General features: G+C 48.5%; 1 protein-coding gene across 1 annotated transcript; it reads right to left on the bottom strand.

The window, feature by feature from the left end:
• Positions 1-1,077: 1,077 nt before the first annotated feature.
• Positions 1,078-17,459, bottom strand: LOC122389482 (larval cuticle protein 9-like). Its single transcript, XM_043381594.1, has 3 exons — positions 17,295-17,459; positions 13,077-13,186; positions 1,078-1,564 (listed from the first exon to the last, which is right to left on the bottom strand). Exons 1-3 carry the CDS (start codon positions 17,301-17,303, stop codon positions 1,381-1,383), a joined length of 303 nt encoding a protein of 100 aa, XP_043237529.1. The 5' UTR covers positions 17,304-17,459; the 3' UTR covers positions 1,078-1,380.
• Between the last annotated feature and the right edge of the window lie 708 nt (positions 17,460-18,167).

The raw sequence follows: 18,167 nt of genomic DNA, 5'->3' as shown, positions 1-18,167 counted from the left end.
AGCTTCGCGGAAAAAACGAGCGTGCTGCCCGTCACGAGAGGAAGCCGATGATACCCAATTTTAAGGTCCTAGCCAGGTCATCAGGTGACCTTCCAGTTCAGGTCAATGACCCGAAAACCGGGAAAATCGGGACCTGTTAGAAAGTCGTAAAGTGTGGCTGCTATGTGGTTTTCCGGGGCGCTGATCATGAATATCGTGTTAGTTTTAATCAGAGATGATGTCTTTAAGCATTTAGACCAGGTCGGGTCAGGTCAGGTCAGGTCAACCGGTAGGGGTTGTGACGGGTATTCGTAATACGTGTCAACCGCTTCTGACAGCTTCGTAACATGTTACGAAGGCACCAAAACTGCTTCGTAAATGTTCAAATGGTTGCTAAATTCGAATTCAGCTCCAAAAACTATCCTAGAAACATGTAAAACTCGAAAAAGTGAACCGAGGTCACCCGAGGTCACCAAAGGTCAATGACCTGATCTGACCTTCAGGTGACCTTGACACCCACCCTAATGTATGGGAGTAACATCAAGTCACATGTTTGAACGTTTGAAACCACGAAAAGCTTGTAAACGCGCGGCTAATGCGAGCCGACATACCTACGCCGAATCGCTATTCCGGCCAAATATGGTCTCGGAAAAGAGGTCACAGGTCAAAGGTCATTTGGGTCAGGGTCATGCAATTGTCAGGGTAGGTGTAAAATTGATCAATGCGAGGGTACTGAAAAATTCGTCGCGATCGGCCGCTTTTTACGCAAGTTATTCGCGAAAAACCTTAGGAAGGGTGCATCAACCCCCCCTCCTCCCTGTGCCGGCGAGGGTTAACATAAGCCCAGCGATGAGACGAATTTTGAAAACTAGAAATATTATTATTGAAAATAAAGATGCATTTTTATAGTTTTAAAAAGAGAAAAAAATCATAGCAAGCAAAAGGTGTGTGGCTTTACTAATGTATTTTTTCTCAAGTTTTAACGAAACGTACACGTAGTACGTAACTACACACGTGTGCATGAAGGTTGAAAACAACTAACAATCTTGAAAAGTGTGTAACTAAACTGTAATGTGTATAAAAGAAACGCTTGGATTCATATAAAACAGAAGCTCAATATATTTGTTACACCATTTTCGAAAACAGTGGGCTCACCGATACACGATAGTCTTATTCACATGTGTGACATCATCAGGGATTACGAACAGGAAACCGCCGCGTCGGCTCCTCGGCTATCACGCGAGCAAGGCTGGACAGACGCCTTCCAGGGAGCAGCGGATGTCCGCGCCCGGATCACGAGATGGACGCCACAGCTTCAGTGGCCGCCGGCCCCCGGATCACGAGATTCAAACCCCGGCCGGTCCCCGGATCACGAGATGGACGCCACGGCCGGTCCCCGGATCACGAGATGGACACCACCGGTACGTAGCCGCCCTCGTCGCTGGTGTATTTGAGTAGCACCGTCTTGCCCTCGGGTGTGATCCAGGACGACTCGCCCTCGACGTAGACAGACCCCGTCTCGGGCTGGTCACCCTTGTACGATATGCCGCTGGACCGCATCCGAATGTTGTTCGACGTCTCCATACTGTAACAATAGGATAACGGTGGTGACGAACACTTCCAGCTTTCCGAAATTGGTTGATACAGGTCAAATTTTTGGGTGTCGAAATGTAGACGGTCTCTATTTCTTTTTGTTACAATCGATTGTGTTCTCGTCATTGCAATGCAAGGCTGCAAAAATGGATTTTCACTGAAGCGGATGGGAAGGTTTATGTAAAGCACCCCTCTACATAACCTACATAATTACTAGATACTAGCCGTTTTCACGACGGGCTATCCGGCGAATGCACCTGATTTGACCAAATCTGCACCCAATATCTTTTACAGCAAATATCTTCATTTTATGAATACATTTCAGTGTTTTAATCGATGATGCTCTCTGATGATATGACAAAGCAGGCATATAAGCAATTAGTGCAACCCTAGCTGATAGCTGCTAAGAGACACACTGAACCTGATTTGACCAAATCTGCACCTAACCTGTACCAGATGTGCACCAAATGTGTGCCAGATGGCCGTCGTCAAAACGGCTAATATCTCCTGCAACCTGTATTGGTATATTTGCGAAAAACAGAAGCCTCATTCAGTTTACTGATGACAAATCAACCTATATTTTTAGATGTCTTTAATGACATACTTTGTTCATGTGGATCCTGTTCAGTTTTAGATACAACGTGACTAATTTTATGGGCCGAGGCACTGACTGTAGATAATAGATATGCTGCTGAGTGTTGACTGGCTGCCGAGGCACTGACTGCACATTTCTGATCCTTGAGTCACGAATGCTTCGAATGTCTGAGTGCACACCAATAACGACGATAAGCTATAACAAAATGGGACTCCAATATCCTCTAGTTATCTAGTACATGTCAAGCTATGTAGTCGTGAAATGGTCTGAATGAAAAATGTTCTCGTACCGCGTTTGCAAATTGTTGACGCACCGTCTATAAACAAACCTTGTATATTAAACGTTACATTTGACACTAAGTTCGTAATATTTGTTTGTCGTATGTGTGTGGTCAAACATGTTAACCCTATTCCTGGCGGGCTCCGCCGGGACAAGAAACTGGCGGGGGGGGCGATTCGGCCCCCCCCCTGAGATCTCGAGAACGAAGCAAGATAGCGACAAGCGGTAAACGGCATCGGATACGCATGGACAAGGTCTACAATTTTTACAAAGGTCATTTTCAGGTCAGGTCAAAGATGACGTCACAGGGGTCGAAAAAGTCAAAATGGCGGCGCTAGATATGGAGAGAGTTTTTCTCGAATAACTTTAGAATTAGTCAAGATAGAAACAAACTAAGGGCATCATCGTGATCCTCTCGTCAATCCGCATCGAATGATATATATGTTGACCTCGAAAGGTCAAGGTCAAAGGTTGACCTCAGGTCACGTGACCTCGAGGTCATCATGTATATCATTCGATGCGTCTTGACGAGCTGAACACAATGAGACCATCCACGCGTCTGTATCTTGTTCCTGTACGGAGTTATTGGCCAAAAACCTTTGGTGACCTTTGATGACGTCACATGACCTCACAGCTGCCCAACAGCAAAACAGACCTCAAGGTAGTGAAGGTTGATCGTATATGAAGTCATGTATGGTATATGGGGCCATTCCGACCCGTTTTAGTGGTAAAAACAGGGAGTTGATTTTTCCCCCATTGACTTATAATGGGGAGGTCGCGAAATTGACCTGACCTTAGGTCACCGATATCAAAATTCCGAGATATACAAATTGCACATACTGGTACCCTAACTAAAGCCTGAAGAGAAGAAATTGATCGGTCAAAAACTCTAGCTCTGGCGTGATTGCAAACTTTTCTGAGGTAGGGTCACCAAACCGCCTCTGGTGACCTGACCTGAGGTCAGATCAACTCAAAATTTTCAGACATGTTGCGTAGAAGCCTTATAGGAAAAGTCAGAAAATTTGAGCTTCCTAGCTCAACGCGTTTGGGAGAAATAACCAAAAAACCTCAGGGGGGGCTCCTGAGCCCCCCCCCGCCAGGAATAGGGTTAAGCCTTCTACGGCTACGAGAAAAGTAACCTTTCTCTTTCAAACTGCGATGAATTTTCTGAGGTCAACAAACTCTCGTGCCGTTAAATAACAACTCGCTAGTCGATACTGTACCCGCGATAAAGAAAATCGCGACACTCCCCCCAGTGTTCGCTCGCAGGGGAACACTACAACACACTAGCACTGTAGCTCATTCTGGAGGGTACCATTGTTTCACGAACAAGCTTGAGTCTTCATGTATGTCAGTCACGTATGCAGTCACGTTGGGCACTCCTCTAAGAAGCATATCTTGCTCACCGGCCTGCGGTGCACGTGACCTCCCGTCGTCTTGACCTCCACCGTTCGCAATCTCCCATCACTCAAAACTCAAATGATTCCTTTTTTGGTGTAAATGGGGTGTGGTCTAAAACGATACCCACTTTACGCCCTACTTAGACCAGAAGAACACCATCTTAACCCTATCGAAACACCAAACATACAACCTGTACACCTGTCGAACACCGTTCATACACCCCTCTTGCACCCTTTTAACGCCACCAGTAAACCTATATGACACCCGTATCATACCCACTTGCACCGGGTTTACACCCCCTGAACCAGCTTTATGACACCTTTGCACCTTATGTGCACTCTTTTTACTCTTGTGCTACACCACTTTGCACCCATTTTACTCCTGTTCTACACTCCCTTTGCACCTATTTTACTCCTGTTGTACATCCCCTTTGCACCCATATTTCTCCTGTTCTACACCCCCCTTTGCACCCATTTTACTCCTGTTCTACACCCTCTTTGCACCCATTCTACTCCTGTTCTACACCCTCTTTGCACCCATTTTACTCCTGTTCTACACTCCCCTAGCACCCACGGTACACCCGGCTAGCACCATCCATGCACCGCTCCCCAACACCACCGCTCCCCACCTTTTTCATTCGCAGACCCGTCACCAAAGTCAGCCAGCTGGTGCAACATTTATTACAACGAAACTTAAAACGAAACGCATAACGAAACTTAGCGCATACGAAACTTAGCGCGGCCGCCCAGCCGCGGTGGCCGACTATGACGAACAGTTTCAGTCTATCTTGAAGGAACTGCTGGTCTTGGATGTCGGCCGGGGGCCGCTCAGTGGCTAGGAGTAGCACTCTGATTTCTTGGCGGTCCCTTGTTTGATAGTTCTCGTTCATAAGCCTCTGTTGAGAGAGGTAGTTCCGCCACTGCTGGTTCAACTCGGGTGGCGGGAGCACCAGCGGAGGTGGGCCGTCCATGGGGCGCTGAGAAGCCGAACCCGGCCGAGGTGTCGAGTCTGGTTGCGATGGCTGGGCAGCGCGGCCCGGCCGGGGCGGCTGTTAAAGAGTCGCCAATCGGCGGGCGAGCTGTTCCAGCTGGTCGTCACCCAGAAGCACCGGCTGGGTGGGCCTCGTGCCCCCGGCACCGCCTTCGGATCGATCCAGCTCGAGCTGTAGCTGGCGAGCCACCTGGCTGCTGGTGTTCCTCGACGGCGTGTCGGCTGCTGAGAGTCGTTGGCGCGATGTGGAGGGCGTACCTGGGCGGTTGTTGCCCATCCGCTCCTTGGAAGGGCAGAATCTGGCCGCGGGTAGGCACCGTGGTGCGTCCCGCTAGGCCAGAGGGAAATCCTGAGTCGCACTCCGCACTCACAGCCCACTTAATAGAGGTTTTCACTTTTCACCACCTAGCACTTGGGACGCTCCCCTCGTCGGAGCGTCCTGAGTCGCGGTCACGGCGAAACTGAGCCGTTAACGGCGGCCGAGGGCCCGCGCAGGGGCCTAGGCCGCTTCCCATTGGTCGGCCGCGCTGACGTCATGTCGGCAGCCGTTAGAAAGCGCGCGAAAAACGGCGTTGCAAAATGGCGTTGCTTCCTTGCTCAATGAGTGTAAAAGGGGTGTTTCCAGAAAGTTCTTATCCCGATCTATTCCCTTATTACACCCCGATCTGGGCATCGCCATATGGTGTACAGATGGTGTTTCAACGATGGTGTTCGTATAGTGTAAAAAGGGTGGTTCCAGAAAGTTCTTATCCCGATCTATTCCCTTATTACACCCCGATCTGGGCATCGCCGCCCTAGGTGTACAGATGGTGTTTCAACGATGGTGTTCGTATAGTGTAAAAGGAGTATTTCCAGAAAGTTCTTATCCCGATATATTCCCTTATTACACCCCGATCTGGGCATCGCCATATGGTGTACAGATGGTGTTTCAACGATGGTGTTCGTATAGTGTAAAAAGGGTGTTTACAGAAAGTTCTTGTCCCAATCTATTCCCTTATTACACCCCGATCTGGGCATCACCCAGGTGTACAGATGGTGTTTCAACGAGGGTGTTCGCCTGGTGTGTTGATGGTATATTTAGCGGATCGGTGTATGAGCGGTGTTAAAAAGGTTCATGGGTGCAAACAGGGACTAACAACGGTGTATAATGGGCATCAGGTTGGCGTACTTCTGGTGCATATCTGGTGTAAAGTGGGTGTAATCCCAACTTAAGGTGTCAATGGGGTGTAAATCGTGTTTTCAGTGATCAGAGCTTGGGAAGACTTTGCGCACTCGTGCAAGCGGCCAGAATCCGCGGGGAGATCTTCCGTCAATGATGAGAACGACATCTCCTACCTGAACATTCCTTCTATCCGACAGCCATTTCCTCCGCTTGAGCAGAAGTGGCAGATACTCCCTCTGCCACCTGCGCCAGAAGTGATCTGTGAGCGCCTGCACATGGCGCCATTTCTTCCGGCCAAAAGCATCATGGTCAGTAAAGACACCGGGCGGCAGTGCCGCTTCAGGCCGGCCCACCAGAAAATGGTTGGGTGTCAGTGGTTCCTCGTCGCTGATGTCGGAACTCACATACGTGATCGGACGGCTGTTCAGGACGAACTCAATCTCAGTCAGCACCGTCTGTAGCACGTCGTCTGTCACGCAACTGTTTCCCAGTGCTACTCGGAGCGCGCGTTTTGTGGAGGCCACTAGTTTCTCCCAGACTCCACCCATGTGGCTCGCTGACGGTGGCAGAAACTTCCACTCTATCTGCCTCTGACTGAGCAGGTCGGTCATTTGAGCTTGATTCCACACCTGTAAGCTCTCACGGATTTCCTTTTCTCCTGCTGTCAGGTTTGTGCCGTTGTCACTCCAAATCACTCGCGGCTTGGCACCTCGCCGAGCTATGAACCGCCTCAGCGCCATCAGAAAACAGTCTGCGTCCAAGGAGTTTGCCAGCTCAAGGTGTATGGCTCTTGTTGTCAGGCATGTGATGAGAAGAACATACCGCTTTCCAGTCCGTCGGAAGTTTCTGACAGTGAGAGGACCGAAGAAGTCGAGGCCGACACACGCGAATGGGCGTGACATATCAAATCGGTCTTCCGGCAGTGCTGCCATCTTCGGTGGTTGCGGGTTCGCTCTCCTGTTCCGACAGAAAGGGCACTTGTGCAGAATCCTTTTCACGGCTGATCGTGCTTTAGACAGCCAGTAGCTTGCTCGGACGTCCGCTAAAGTGTGTTCGAGTCCAGCATGGAGCAAACGTCCATGCGCGTCAGAGACGATCAAACGGATGATATCATCATCTCTTCCGATGATGACAGGATGGCAAGACGTCTCCGGCAAAGGTGCGTTCTGGAGACGGCCACCAGCTCTCAGGAGACCCGATCCATCCAGGAACGGCGATAGCTGTGCGAGCTCGCTCTCTGCTGAAACAAGTGAGCCTTTTTTGATCTGCTTCAGCTCCACGTCATAGGTTATACGCTGTGACTCCTTCAGTATGTTTGCTTCAGCCGCTTGTATCTCAGGGACAAGTAGTGGCCCCCCTACTCTGTCTCCGCCAGTCGTTTTTTGCCTCAGATTGTTCACAAAACGCATGATCCAGGCGAATACGCGCTTATACCGCAGCCAGGAAGAATATCGAGCAGGATCCAGCAGTCGATCCGACCTGAGCTGAGTAGCCAATACCACCTTCTTCGGCTTCTTGATCTCTGGGTCATCGGAGCTCAGCGGCTGCTCTACTTCTTCTGAGAGCCAATATTCTCGGTCCCTGGACAGAAACTCCGGTCCTGTCCACCAGATAGCATCAGTCTGTAACTCAGCAGCTGACGCTCCACGTGAACAAACGTCAGCTGGATTCTGATGACCTGGCACGTGTCTCCACTGGGCTGGGCGAGACAAATCATGTATCTCTGCAATCCGATTGGCTACGAATGTATGATATCTCCGGCTCTCGTTGCCAATGTACTTAAGAACCACTTGGCTGTCCGTCCAGTAGACTGTCTCGGAGACCGTGTAGCTTAGCTCTCGTTTGATGAAGCTGGCTAGCCTTACACCGAGAACTGCAGCTTGTAGCTCGAGTCTTACGATTGTCAACTGTTTCAGCGGAGCCAGGCGGGTCCGAGACATAACGAATGCTGTTGAAACCTCTCCATTCTCAGTGATCATCCTCAGATACGCGACCGAGCCGAAGGCGTTTTCTGACGCGTCGCAGAAAACATGCAGCTCTACTGCGCGTACGGTGGCCCCGATCGGCAGCTGTGACTTCAGGCAGCGTGGAACCTTGATTTCTTGTAACAGCGGCAGCTCTGACAACCATTGTTTCCACACCACCAGCTCCTCGCCAGTCAGCGGCTCGTCCCAGCTGCATCGCAGGGTCCACAGACGTTGGACGAGCAGCTTTGCTCTGAGCAGGAATGGTGAGACGATACCCAGAGGGTCGAACACCATTGAGAGTCGCCGTAAGACTCCGCGCTTGCTCGCTGCTGCGTCGACTTCACGAGATTTCACACACAAGACGTCTTCCTCTGGACTCCAGAAGCAGCCCAGGGCACGCTGTTCAGCTTGTCCGAGGCATGACAGGTCCAGTTTGCTTGAGCTTCGCTCTTCTGCTGAGATACTCATCAAGACGTCCGAGCTGTTGCTCATCCACTTGGTTAAGTGGAATCCACCCTTGGCCACCAGACTCGTTATTTCTTTCTGCATTGTCTTCGCCTTGGACACGCTCTTTTCCGACTTCAAAAAGTCGTCCATGTAGAAATTTCTTGTCACTGCTTTGGCAGCTTCACGTGACTCCGCATTTTCGGTCACGTGATCTTCAGCTGTTCTGCGCAGAACGAAGTTCGCCAAGGTGGGGCTACACTTGGCTCCAAAGATAACAACCTTCATCTGATACATGTCCGGAGGCCTTGTCTTGTCCATATTCCTCCAAAGGAAGCTGAGGGCAGGTTGATCTTCTTCGCGGACCTTGACCTGGTGGAACATCTGTTCCACATCTGCTACCAGTGCTATGTGTTCTTCACGGAATCGAATCAACACTCCTACCAGATTTTGGAGCAAATCTGGTCCCGTCATCAGTGCTTCATTGAGTGACATGTCGCACCACTGAGCTGCAGCGTCGAATACGACTCTGACCTTTGGTTTCGCTGGGTTCACCACTGCATGATGAGGGAGAATCCAACGTTTCGGGCAGTGCTTTGCCTGTTCTTCTGTTGTTACCTTTCTTGCGTGGTTATTGGCGACATAGCCCATCATCTGAACTTCGTCTGACCGCCAGAGTAGTCCAACTTCATATCGATCCCCGTGGTTACAGATCGTGTTCTCTATCATCTTCTCAGCACGGTCATCTTCTTGTGACCGCGATGAGCCCTCAAACTTGGTTCCGAACGATTCAGTCGTCCACCAATCCTGAAGACAGGTGTCATCTTTGTCTATGAGAGCTGACTGAAAGAGGACGTTTCGGAGGTGTCCAGGTACCAAATCAGCTACTGTTCCGGTAAGCGTCCATCCAAACGCAGTGCGAATGCCGGTGGGCTGACCGGGCTTGCCCACTCTCACTTCGAGCTGAAGAATGGCTTCGAGAACGTTAGCACCAAGCAGTAGCTCAACTTTGCCATCACAGTTGGGAAGCTGCACGTCCTGCAAATGCTTCCAACTTGAGCGCTTCTTTACTTGTGGCACCGTCACTTTGATATCTTTCACAGAAAACACTTCTGGAACTGTGATAATGCTACCGTTGTCAGCCGACAGCACCTTCAGCTGCAATCGCTTGGTGTGTTGCGCCGGCCCACAGCCTTCCACGTTCTGCAAGCGAAGCAGCTGGCTTTCACCTGACAGTCCGAGGTCTTCAAGCACATCTTCGCAACACAGCGAAGTCTGCGAGCCAGGGTCGATCAGTGCACATACTGTCTTCTGTTTTCCATCGGTTCCCAGTACCGTGACTGGGACGAGCTGCAGAAGGGTAGTTCTCTGGTCTCGCTCTCCTGAGCTGGCCACTACCCGGGCGGTCGCGCTGCTGCCACTATCTGTAGCTTTCTCGTTGGTAAAACTTGTCGAATCGCGCTTGATCGGCTTACTTCCGTGCAGAAGCCTGTGATGGCGCAGTCTACATCCATCCATGCCGCAGGACTTAGCGAACTTGCAATTTTTTACTGCATGGTTCCTTTTCAGACAGAAAAAGCAGAGCCTGGCACTAGCTACTAAAGTCGCCCTCTCATCGGCCGTCTTCTCCAGGAACACTGGACAAGCCGTCAGCTGGTGTTTTTCATCGCAACAAATGCACGGATATCGCCTGGAAGTTTCTGCATTAGTGACGAGAGCTGTTCTCTGCATGGCTGAGCTACGTTCGTCGCTGATCTGTGGTCGTCTTCTCTCGGTGACCCTCTTGGCTCCTTTAGACACTGCCGCATAGTTCAGTGCAACCCTTACTTGCCTCGGAAGCCACGTGTCAAACTGTATGAGGCTGGGCCTCGCGGGCTCAATGTCCATCACGTGCTCTCCCCAGTCGCGCTTTAGCTCAGATGGGAGCTTCTCCACTGCTCTCCTGAGATTCTCAAAGCTGTGCAAGTCACCGTGATACCCTAGCTTCTGAAACACGGTGACGGCGCAGTGCACAGTGGCGTGGAACTTCTCCAGCGACACCGGATCCAGGTACGTCGGAGAGGGGCATCCAAACATCGCTTGAAGGTTGGCGGCTACTACATCCTCCTCTCGTCCGAAGCGGTCCTCTAGCGCTCGAATGGCGTCTGCATACAGGGCCCCATCGTACATCATACCAGCTATGGTGCGCTGTGCGAGTCCAGTGACAGCTGATTGCAGATGGGCCATTTTCTCGGTTGCTGACAGCGCCCTTTGGTCATGGACAAGCGACTTGAAAAGAGCGAACCACTTGGGCCACTCGGCGGGTTCACCGCTGAATTTGTACAGCGTCAGTCTTGGGAGGCTCTGTGCAAACAGCTGCGACGGATCCTGATTCGATGGGCGATTGACAGGGAGGTTCAATCCCGGGTCCAATGGTGCGGCAGCCTCACAGGCGCTGGCTCCGGCTTGCTGCCTCGCTGAGTCTGTTTGAGCTGAGGATTGATTACGGTCCTCGTCAGTTTGCTGCTGGCTATTCATTGTCATCGGCGCTTGGGGTAACTCTTCACTGAAATCGTGCCGTCTCTCCCAGTTTAGGCCATCTTTTACAGCCATCGTCAGTTGCGCTTGCAGTTCCGCTGCAGCTTGAGCGTCTTTCGCCTCTTGAAGGCGACGTTGGCGTTGAAGCTCTTGTTCTTGTCTTTCTTGCTCAAGTCTTCGCTCTAGCTGTGCGGCTTCCAGTCTCTTTACTTGAGCGTTAACCTGGGCCTGCCGTGACATGGTGGATACCGCTGAAACTTGTGACCCAGTCGCAACTGATGCGGGGTCTCCCTGCCTCTCGCGCAGATAATTTTCGATGCGGCTAACAGCTTCCTGATGCTGGATAGACGCATCTTCACAGTACTTCAGAGCTCGCTCCTTTTCCTCTTCTGATTCCAACGTGTTCACGTATTCATCCGTGACGTTTTCTACAGCATGAAGCACTTTATCCATGTCAATCAACAACGACGATAGCTGCGTACGGCTCCCTCTTGCATCGATGATTACGAAGGCGCTGCGTCGGATTCTTGTCAAGTTGCTTAGAAGTCTTGCACGATTGCGCTTGATGTCGGGAGACATCGTGTTTCCAAAACAATTCAATCAGAATTACGTTAATCACAAATCAATTATGTATATTATTTCTGACTGAAGTTTAATCAATTTGCTCAAATTACCATGTAGCTAAATGTCAACATTAAAACGTACAATCAATGTGATGGTTGTCTTGCAACCGCCTCAATAAGCCTCACTTAAGTTAAGCTTACGTTTAGCACGTATTCAGTCGCAGGCAAGCGAGCTTGACATTTGTTTAAGATGAGCAAATCTTTACATTTAAATATTTTCATCACTTATTTGTTTTAACATGTTTGACTGTTCTCGTACCGCGTTTGCAAATTGTTGACGCACCGTCTATAAACAAACCTTGTATATTAAACGTTACATTTGACACTAAGTTCGTAATATTTGTTTGTCGTATACGACACATACGACACACATATACGATATACGACACACATATACACATATACGACACACACATATATGTGTGTGGTCAAACATGTTAAGCCTTCTACGGCTACGAGAAAAGTAACCTTTCTCTTTCAAACTGCGATGAATTTTCTGAGGTCAACAAACTCTCGTGCCGTTAAATAACAACTCGCTAGTCGATACTGTACCCGCGATAAAGAAAATCGCGACACATAACAAATTTGGCATTTTAAACCAATAATTTTGTTTTGTGTATTGTGCAGCAGGCGTGATTATTACGCTCCATTTTGGAAAACGTGCCAGCAACCTCTATAACAGCACACAACATTTTTGCTGCAGCACCTTTCATTCGACTCATGTGACATGTCATTAAGCTGCACTCGGAGGTCCAGTCGGCCCGTCGCCAGCCTTGAGTTGCGGTCTCTAATCCCAATTAATCATTACCGGCGATGGCCTGGAGGCCGGCGGCACTAACCCAAGGAGAGCTAGTACATCCTGACCAGCCATGTGTCGGGAGTCGGACGGTTCCACACCGCCGCGAGATCGGCAACAGAAAAATGACACGCCAACTAATACACACCGGTGCTTACACTCTTATCCATCTTGCCTCACAAAATAAAATACTTCAGCCCTTTATGCAGGAATGATACAATAGAATGAAGTCAGCCGTTTTCACGACGGCTATCTGGTATACATGTGGTGTAGCTTAGGTGCAGATTTGGTGAGGATTTGGTCAAATTAGGTTAAGTCTATTTCTTAGTAGCTTTCAGCTAGGGTTGCACTAATTGCTTATACACCTGCCTTGTCATATCATCAGACATTATCATCGATCAAAACACTGAAATAAATTAATTATATGAAGATATTTGTAATCAAAGAGATCAGGTGCAGATTTGGTGAGAATTAAGTGTATTCGACAGAGAACCCGTCGTGAAAACGGCCGTCGTCCATTCTGTAAAAGCGTAATGCTTTCCCATGGTGCTGCCGAGTTCAGCTGTATGAACATATATTGTATAACTCACGATGACGTGGTGGTGCCCCAATTACCAGACAGGTACCGATTAGATCAGTGCGTTGTGACTTCTGTTTTCAATCTGTCGCCTACTAGGTACCCTGCTGAAGGTCAGGTCAGGTCAGATCAGGTCAGGTCACGTCAACTCACTCGGCCTGATAGGTGCCCTCCTCCGGGTCGATCTGGAAGTCATTGCGGAGAATCTCGGCGTCTCTCTCCGACTGGGCGGTGGCCATCGCCACCAGACACAGCAGAACGGTCTGAAATCGACAGCACAAATCAGCCCTCAGCACAGCAGTCTGGAGCGGCAGCACAGATCAGTCCTCAGCAAAGCAGTCTGGAATTGGCAGCGCGGGTCAGTCTACAGCACAGCAGTCTGGACTCTGGAGCCAGCAGCACGGTCAGTGATAACAGTCTGAAACGGCAGCGCGGGTCAGTCCAGTGAAGCCTGTAGCGCACGCCTGCGCTATCGTAATGTAACATGCATCTGGTACTGCGCACGAAAATAATCTACATATGAGGTCACATATAACTTGAGAAGCGGAAGATGAGATGTTCTTGTTTCGGATAAATACCATCAGTTGTTTTCTTCTGATGATTATACACATAAAGCGTCATGTATCCGCAAAGGACCGTATTTCTCTCTGATCAGGCATTAGCTCACCCTGACAGGGGAAACTGCAATGAATTTTGAGGACAACTGACGCCCATTGTCCAGCGGGGCAAACAAAGCAGCTCAATGTGCACGCCACATGGCTTGTGATGCGGAAAGAAGGCTCATCCGCTTTCATTCGGCTAGTTGTGGTTTCTAGGCAGGTAATGGCAAAAAGGTTATTGCTCCCATCATTTTCAGAAATGCGAGACATTCAAGCGCTGCCACCTAACATGAATGGAGCATTGCATTAGACGAATTTTGAGGAAAGAATTGCTGTTTGATACGTGCATTGCGCTTTACGGTTGTCATTTATTACCTTTGGAGTTTTTTTTTTACTAAACAAAAAAATCTCAGTTTGACCTGCGCCGGATTAGCACGGTCAGGTCATAACGCCCGGAGGCTAAAGGGAGGGGCTCGTTTTTACGCTTTCCTCTGACTCGGTTCCTTGGGCGCGAAGCGACACGTGGTGTCACTTTAAACCAAAAGTTCCCAAGCTAGACATTATTGGCTTACACCTCGTGAAATGATAGAGGGATAAGGACACATAGCAGGCAATTTATACCTTTTCAAAGGTCGTTTGTTCACATTTTCACTAATCTGAGGGTCAAGGTTTGCAAATATTGTTTTACATGCAAATATAAACAGGTCGAGGCACTAAAGGCGGCACAAGGCGGCTGGGAGTGGGACTTTTTTTTGCCCCCCCCCCCCCCTCCAGACTTTGCAATATATCTCCAGAACCGCTGCGCCGATCGTCACCAAACTTTCAGTACTCTCCCGGGCATCAATTTTACACATTGTGACCAAAAAAATTCCAAAAGCTGTGATAGGTTTACAGCAAATGACGTCAGAATGACGTCATGTTCTGCCGTTTTCGAACCAAAAAAAGGTTTCGCGGGCTCCACCGGGACAAGAAACTGGCGGGGGGGGCGATTCGCCCCCCCCCCCTTCAGATCTCAAAAACTACACATCGCAGCGACAAACGGTAAACGGCATCGGATATGCACGGTCAAGATCTACAATTTTTACTAAGGTCATTTTCAGGTCAGGTCAAAGATGACGTCACAGGGGTCGAAAAAGTCCAAATGGCGGCGCTAGGTATGGAGAGAGTTTTTCTCGAATAACTTTCGAATTAGTCAAGATAGGAACAAACTAAGGGCATCATCGTGATTCTCTCGTCAATCCGCATCGAATGATATAGATGTTGACCTCGAAAGGTCAAGGTCAAAGGTTGACCTCAGGTCACGTGACCTCGAGGTCATCATGTATATCATTCGATGCGTCTTGACGAGCTGAACACAATGAGACCATCCACGCGTCTGTATCTTGTTCCTGTACGGAGTTATTGGCCAAAAACCTTTGGTGACCTTTGATGACGTCACATGACCTCACAGCTGCCCAACAGCAAAACAGACCTCAAGGTAGTGAAGGTTGATCGTATATGAAGTCATGTATGGTATATGGGGCCATTCCGACCCGTTTTAGTGGTAAAAACAGGGAGTTGATTTTTCCCCCGTTGACTTATAATGGGGAGGTCGCGAAACTGACCTGACCTTAGGTCACCGATATCAAAATTCCGAGATATACAAATTGCACATACTGGTACCCTAACTAAGGCCTGAAGAAAAGAAATTGATCGGTCAAAAACTCTAGCTCTGGCGTGATTGCAAACTTTTCTGAGGTAGGGTCACCAAACCGCCTCTGGTGACCTGACCTGAGGTCAGATCAACTCAAAATTTTCAGACATGTTGCGTAGAAGCCTTTTAGGAAAAGTCAGAAAATTTGAGCTTCCTAGCTCAACGCGTTTGGGAGAAATAACCAAAAAACCTCAGGGGGGGGCTCCTGAGGCCCCCCCCGCCAGGAATAGGGTTAAAACATAAAAAGTGTAGAATTAGTAGGACTAAAAAAATGCTATCTCGGAAATTTGATTTTTTTAGATTTTGAAAGGAAAAAATTTGAACATTTTTGCCAAAAACGAAACAAAACATAATTGCCAAGAGATTCAAAAAGTTTTTCGATTTTCGCAAAAAACAAACAAACAGAATATATGTGATGTGATAGCTCTTACCAACTTCTACTTAGATACCAAATTTTAGATCGATACCTCTATTTTGGCCAAGTTAGAGCGTAAAACTGTTCAAAAATGATGACGTAAAATTTTCCAACTCAATTTTTAGCAATTCTAGACCGCGTAGCGTAAAACAAAGACCACAGACCACCATTAGACTCGCCGTGACGAGCTGCATCGAATCAATACCCATCTTATGCAAAAATATCAGCTTTGAAATTTGACCTTTTTTACCTGACCTTGACCTGACCTCCACCAGAAAGTTACCTAAACCGTTCCTGATGGTCTTATAACCAACACCATTGAGTTTGAAATGAACACTACTGTTATTTTATCCATGGTTTCTCCAACTAACCCGCGCCCCACTGGGGTCTGTGTATAACACGCCCTACTGGGGGGGGGGGGCTATTCATAGCCCCCCTCCTAACTCCGAAACTACTGGGCCGATCGTCAAAATTCAAACGGCGTCTGATAGCCCCGGAAAAACTGTCGAGCGAAACCTAATTTCATTGACCTCGAGGTCACCGATGACGTCACAGGTCAGGTTAAAGTAAAAATTATTAGCACTTTGGCTTGTTCACATTTTGGGCTCTGGCCGCCGTCTTACAAGTCAGATCAGGCTCATTTTTGGTTTCCACACTCGTGAGCAGATGCTCTAGATACCTTGAGGGTACCAAACTTGTACTTTGATTTTCAGGTCAGGGTCAGGTCATCACAGGTCACGAAAATATTATATCATGCGTCGGTCACGTGACACATGTTTCATGGTCCATTTAGGCCATAGATTTCGAATTTGATGTCGTCTGTGTCATTCGAGGCCATTTTGAGTCGAATTTAGCTTAGGTCAGGTCACTTTCAGGTCAAAAAAGGTCAAATTTTGAAGTTGAGATTTTTCAACAAAAAAGGTGTCTATTGGATGCAGTTTGAGCTCAGAAACACGATGGTGCCATTTATATTGGTGTACGATGTCAAATACGTACTGAAAAATTGATTTGAAAAATTAATAATTGTGAATTTTTTGCAATAATGCGTATAACTTGGCCATTTTTGAAGATATTTAGCTAAAACTTGCTAGAATTAGTCATAATCATGCGTTTTGTCACATATATTCCGTTTTTTTCCGAAAAGTCAAAAACTTTTTGAAAAAAATATAAAAATATAAACTTTGAATATTATTATATAAAATTTTCAAACTTTTCAAAATTTTGAAAATCCGAGATAGCAGTTTGATAGCGCGGTCAATTCTGAGTCCTTTCATGCAAAGAAATTGGATCTAGCTTAAAAACTGAGCTCTTGGGAGCGATTGCCGTGGTTCAATGTTTTGCGTCGAAATCGGACGAACATGACGTCACTCTGACGTCATTTCCGGCCGACCTATGGCAGCTAGGAAGTTCAAATTTTGACACAAGGTGTCAAATTGATGCAGCCGAAGGTACTGAGAGTTTGGCGTCGATCCGTCAAGCGGTTTGGAAGTTATTGAAGAAAAACGGGAGGGGGGCTATAAATAGCCCCCCCCCCCCCAGTGGGGCGCGGGCTAACTAGCAGCACACAGTCATTCTTTGTTTCCACCACAGATGCACATCCTCTAAGTATATGGACGTGTTCCCCAATGCCCAGCACGGCACCACCCTCTGGCCCCTGGTCTCACCGTTCTCATGGTGACTGCTGTGTTCGGACGGTGCGCTGCTGACAGACCTCACTGGCTACTGTGCCGACGCGACCGGTCCCGGCCTTATATTGGCGTCCGAAAACCGTCACCGATCGCCGCTCATGTCGACAATGCCTCGCAGTGGGGAGGGGAGATGCCGTCTCATTGCAGAGGCTGACGAGATGAAATACGTGATCAGAAACTACATACTTGTAGTTGTAGCGGCCGGTTATGAAAAGTAACATCGCAATGCGCTTGATCTCGGAGATATGCGAAATGTAACAGGCATCCGAGTGAAATGCAGGTCAATGGGCTTCTATTTTGTTTAGATTAGCACAATAGCATTTTTGATTGTTTTGATTGGCAGCGTCATCATGCATACAGATGATGTTCAACGTGGAATTCAATAAATGCGATGACAAATCCCAGCCTGTAGTTTGCTTTTCTCATTCTTGACCCACTTACATCACAGATATAAAGTATATTTTTGGTAGGATTACCTATTACCTTAGCTGATATGCATTTCATTAAATATTATGATTTTTTTATAAATTTAGTCTGAACCTTTTGATGGGAAGGATTCACAAGGACAGAGCCACCGCTAAGCGAAGCTTGTTGCGATGACCCTGCCCTCTATAACCCTCCGATCGCGCAATTCCGATTCTATGGCAGCAGAATTTGGAGTCCAAAGTTTAACGTGCGCACAAAGCCGCGCACGGCCGGTCCCCTCGCTGACTTCGCCCGGCTACGGCCTGCCACCAACCGCAACCATACCTGTCAGGAGGCCCATAAATGTCTAGCGCCCGTCGCGCTTCGAACCCGGACTGTCATAACCGGGATCGCGTGCTCTCACCACGCGGAGTCCAACGCTCT

The sequence above is a fragment of the Amphibalanus amphitrite genome, unplaced genomic scaffold (genome assembly GCF_019059575.1).
Source record: "Amphibalanus amphitrite isolate SeventyFive unplaced genomic scaffold, NRLGWU_Aamphi_draft 000359F_arrow, whole genome shotgun sequence".
Classification (NCBI taxonomy): Eukaryota; Metazoa; Arthropoda; class Thecostraca; order Balanomorpha; family Balanidae; genus Amphibalanus; species Amphibalanus amphitrite.
The sequence above is the reverse complement of the archived record's forward strand: the minus strand, read 5'-3'. Positions and strand labels throughout refer to the sequence as shown.

Excerpts from the sequence above, each read along its gene's own strand:
- LOC122389482 (XM_043381594.1), bottom strand. Across the intron at positions 1,565-13,076 it reads GAGGGCACCTATCAGGCCGA|TATGGAGACGTCGAACAACA; the intron begins GTGAGTTGACGT and ends CTATTGTTACAG.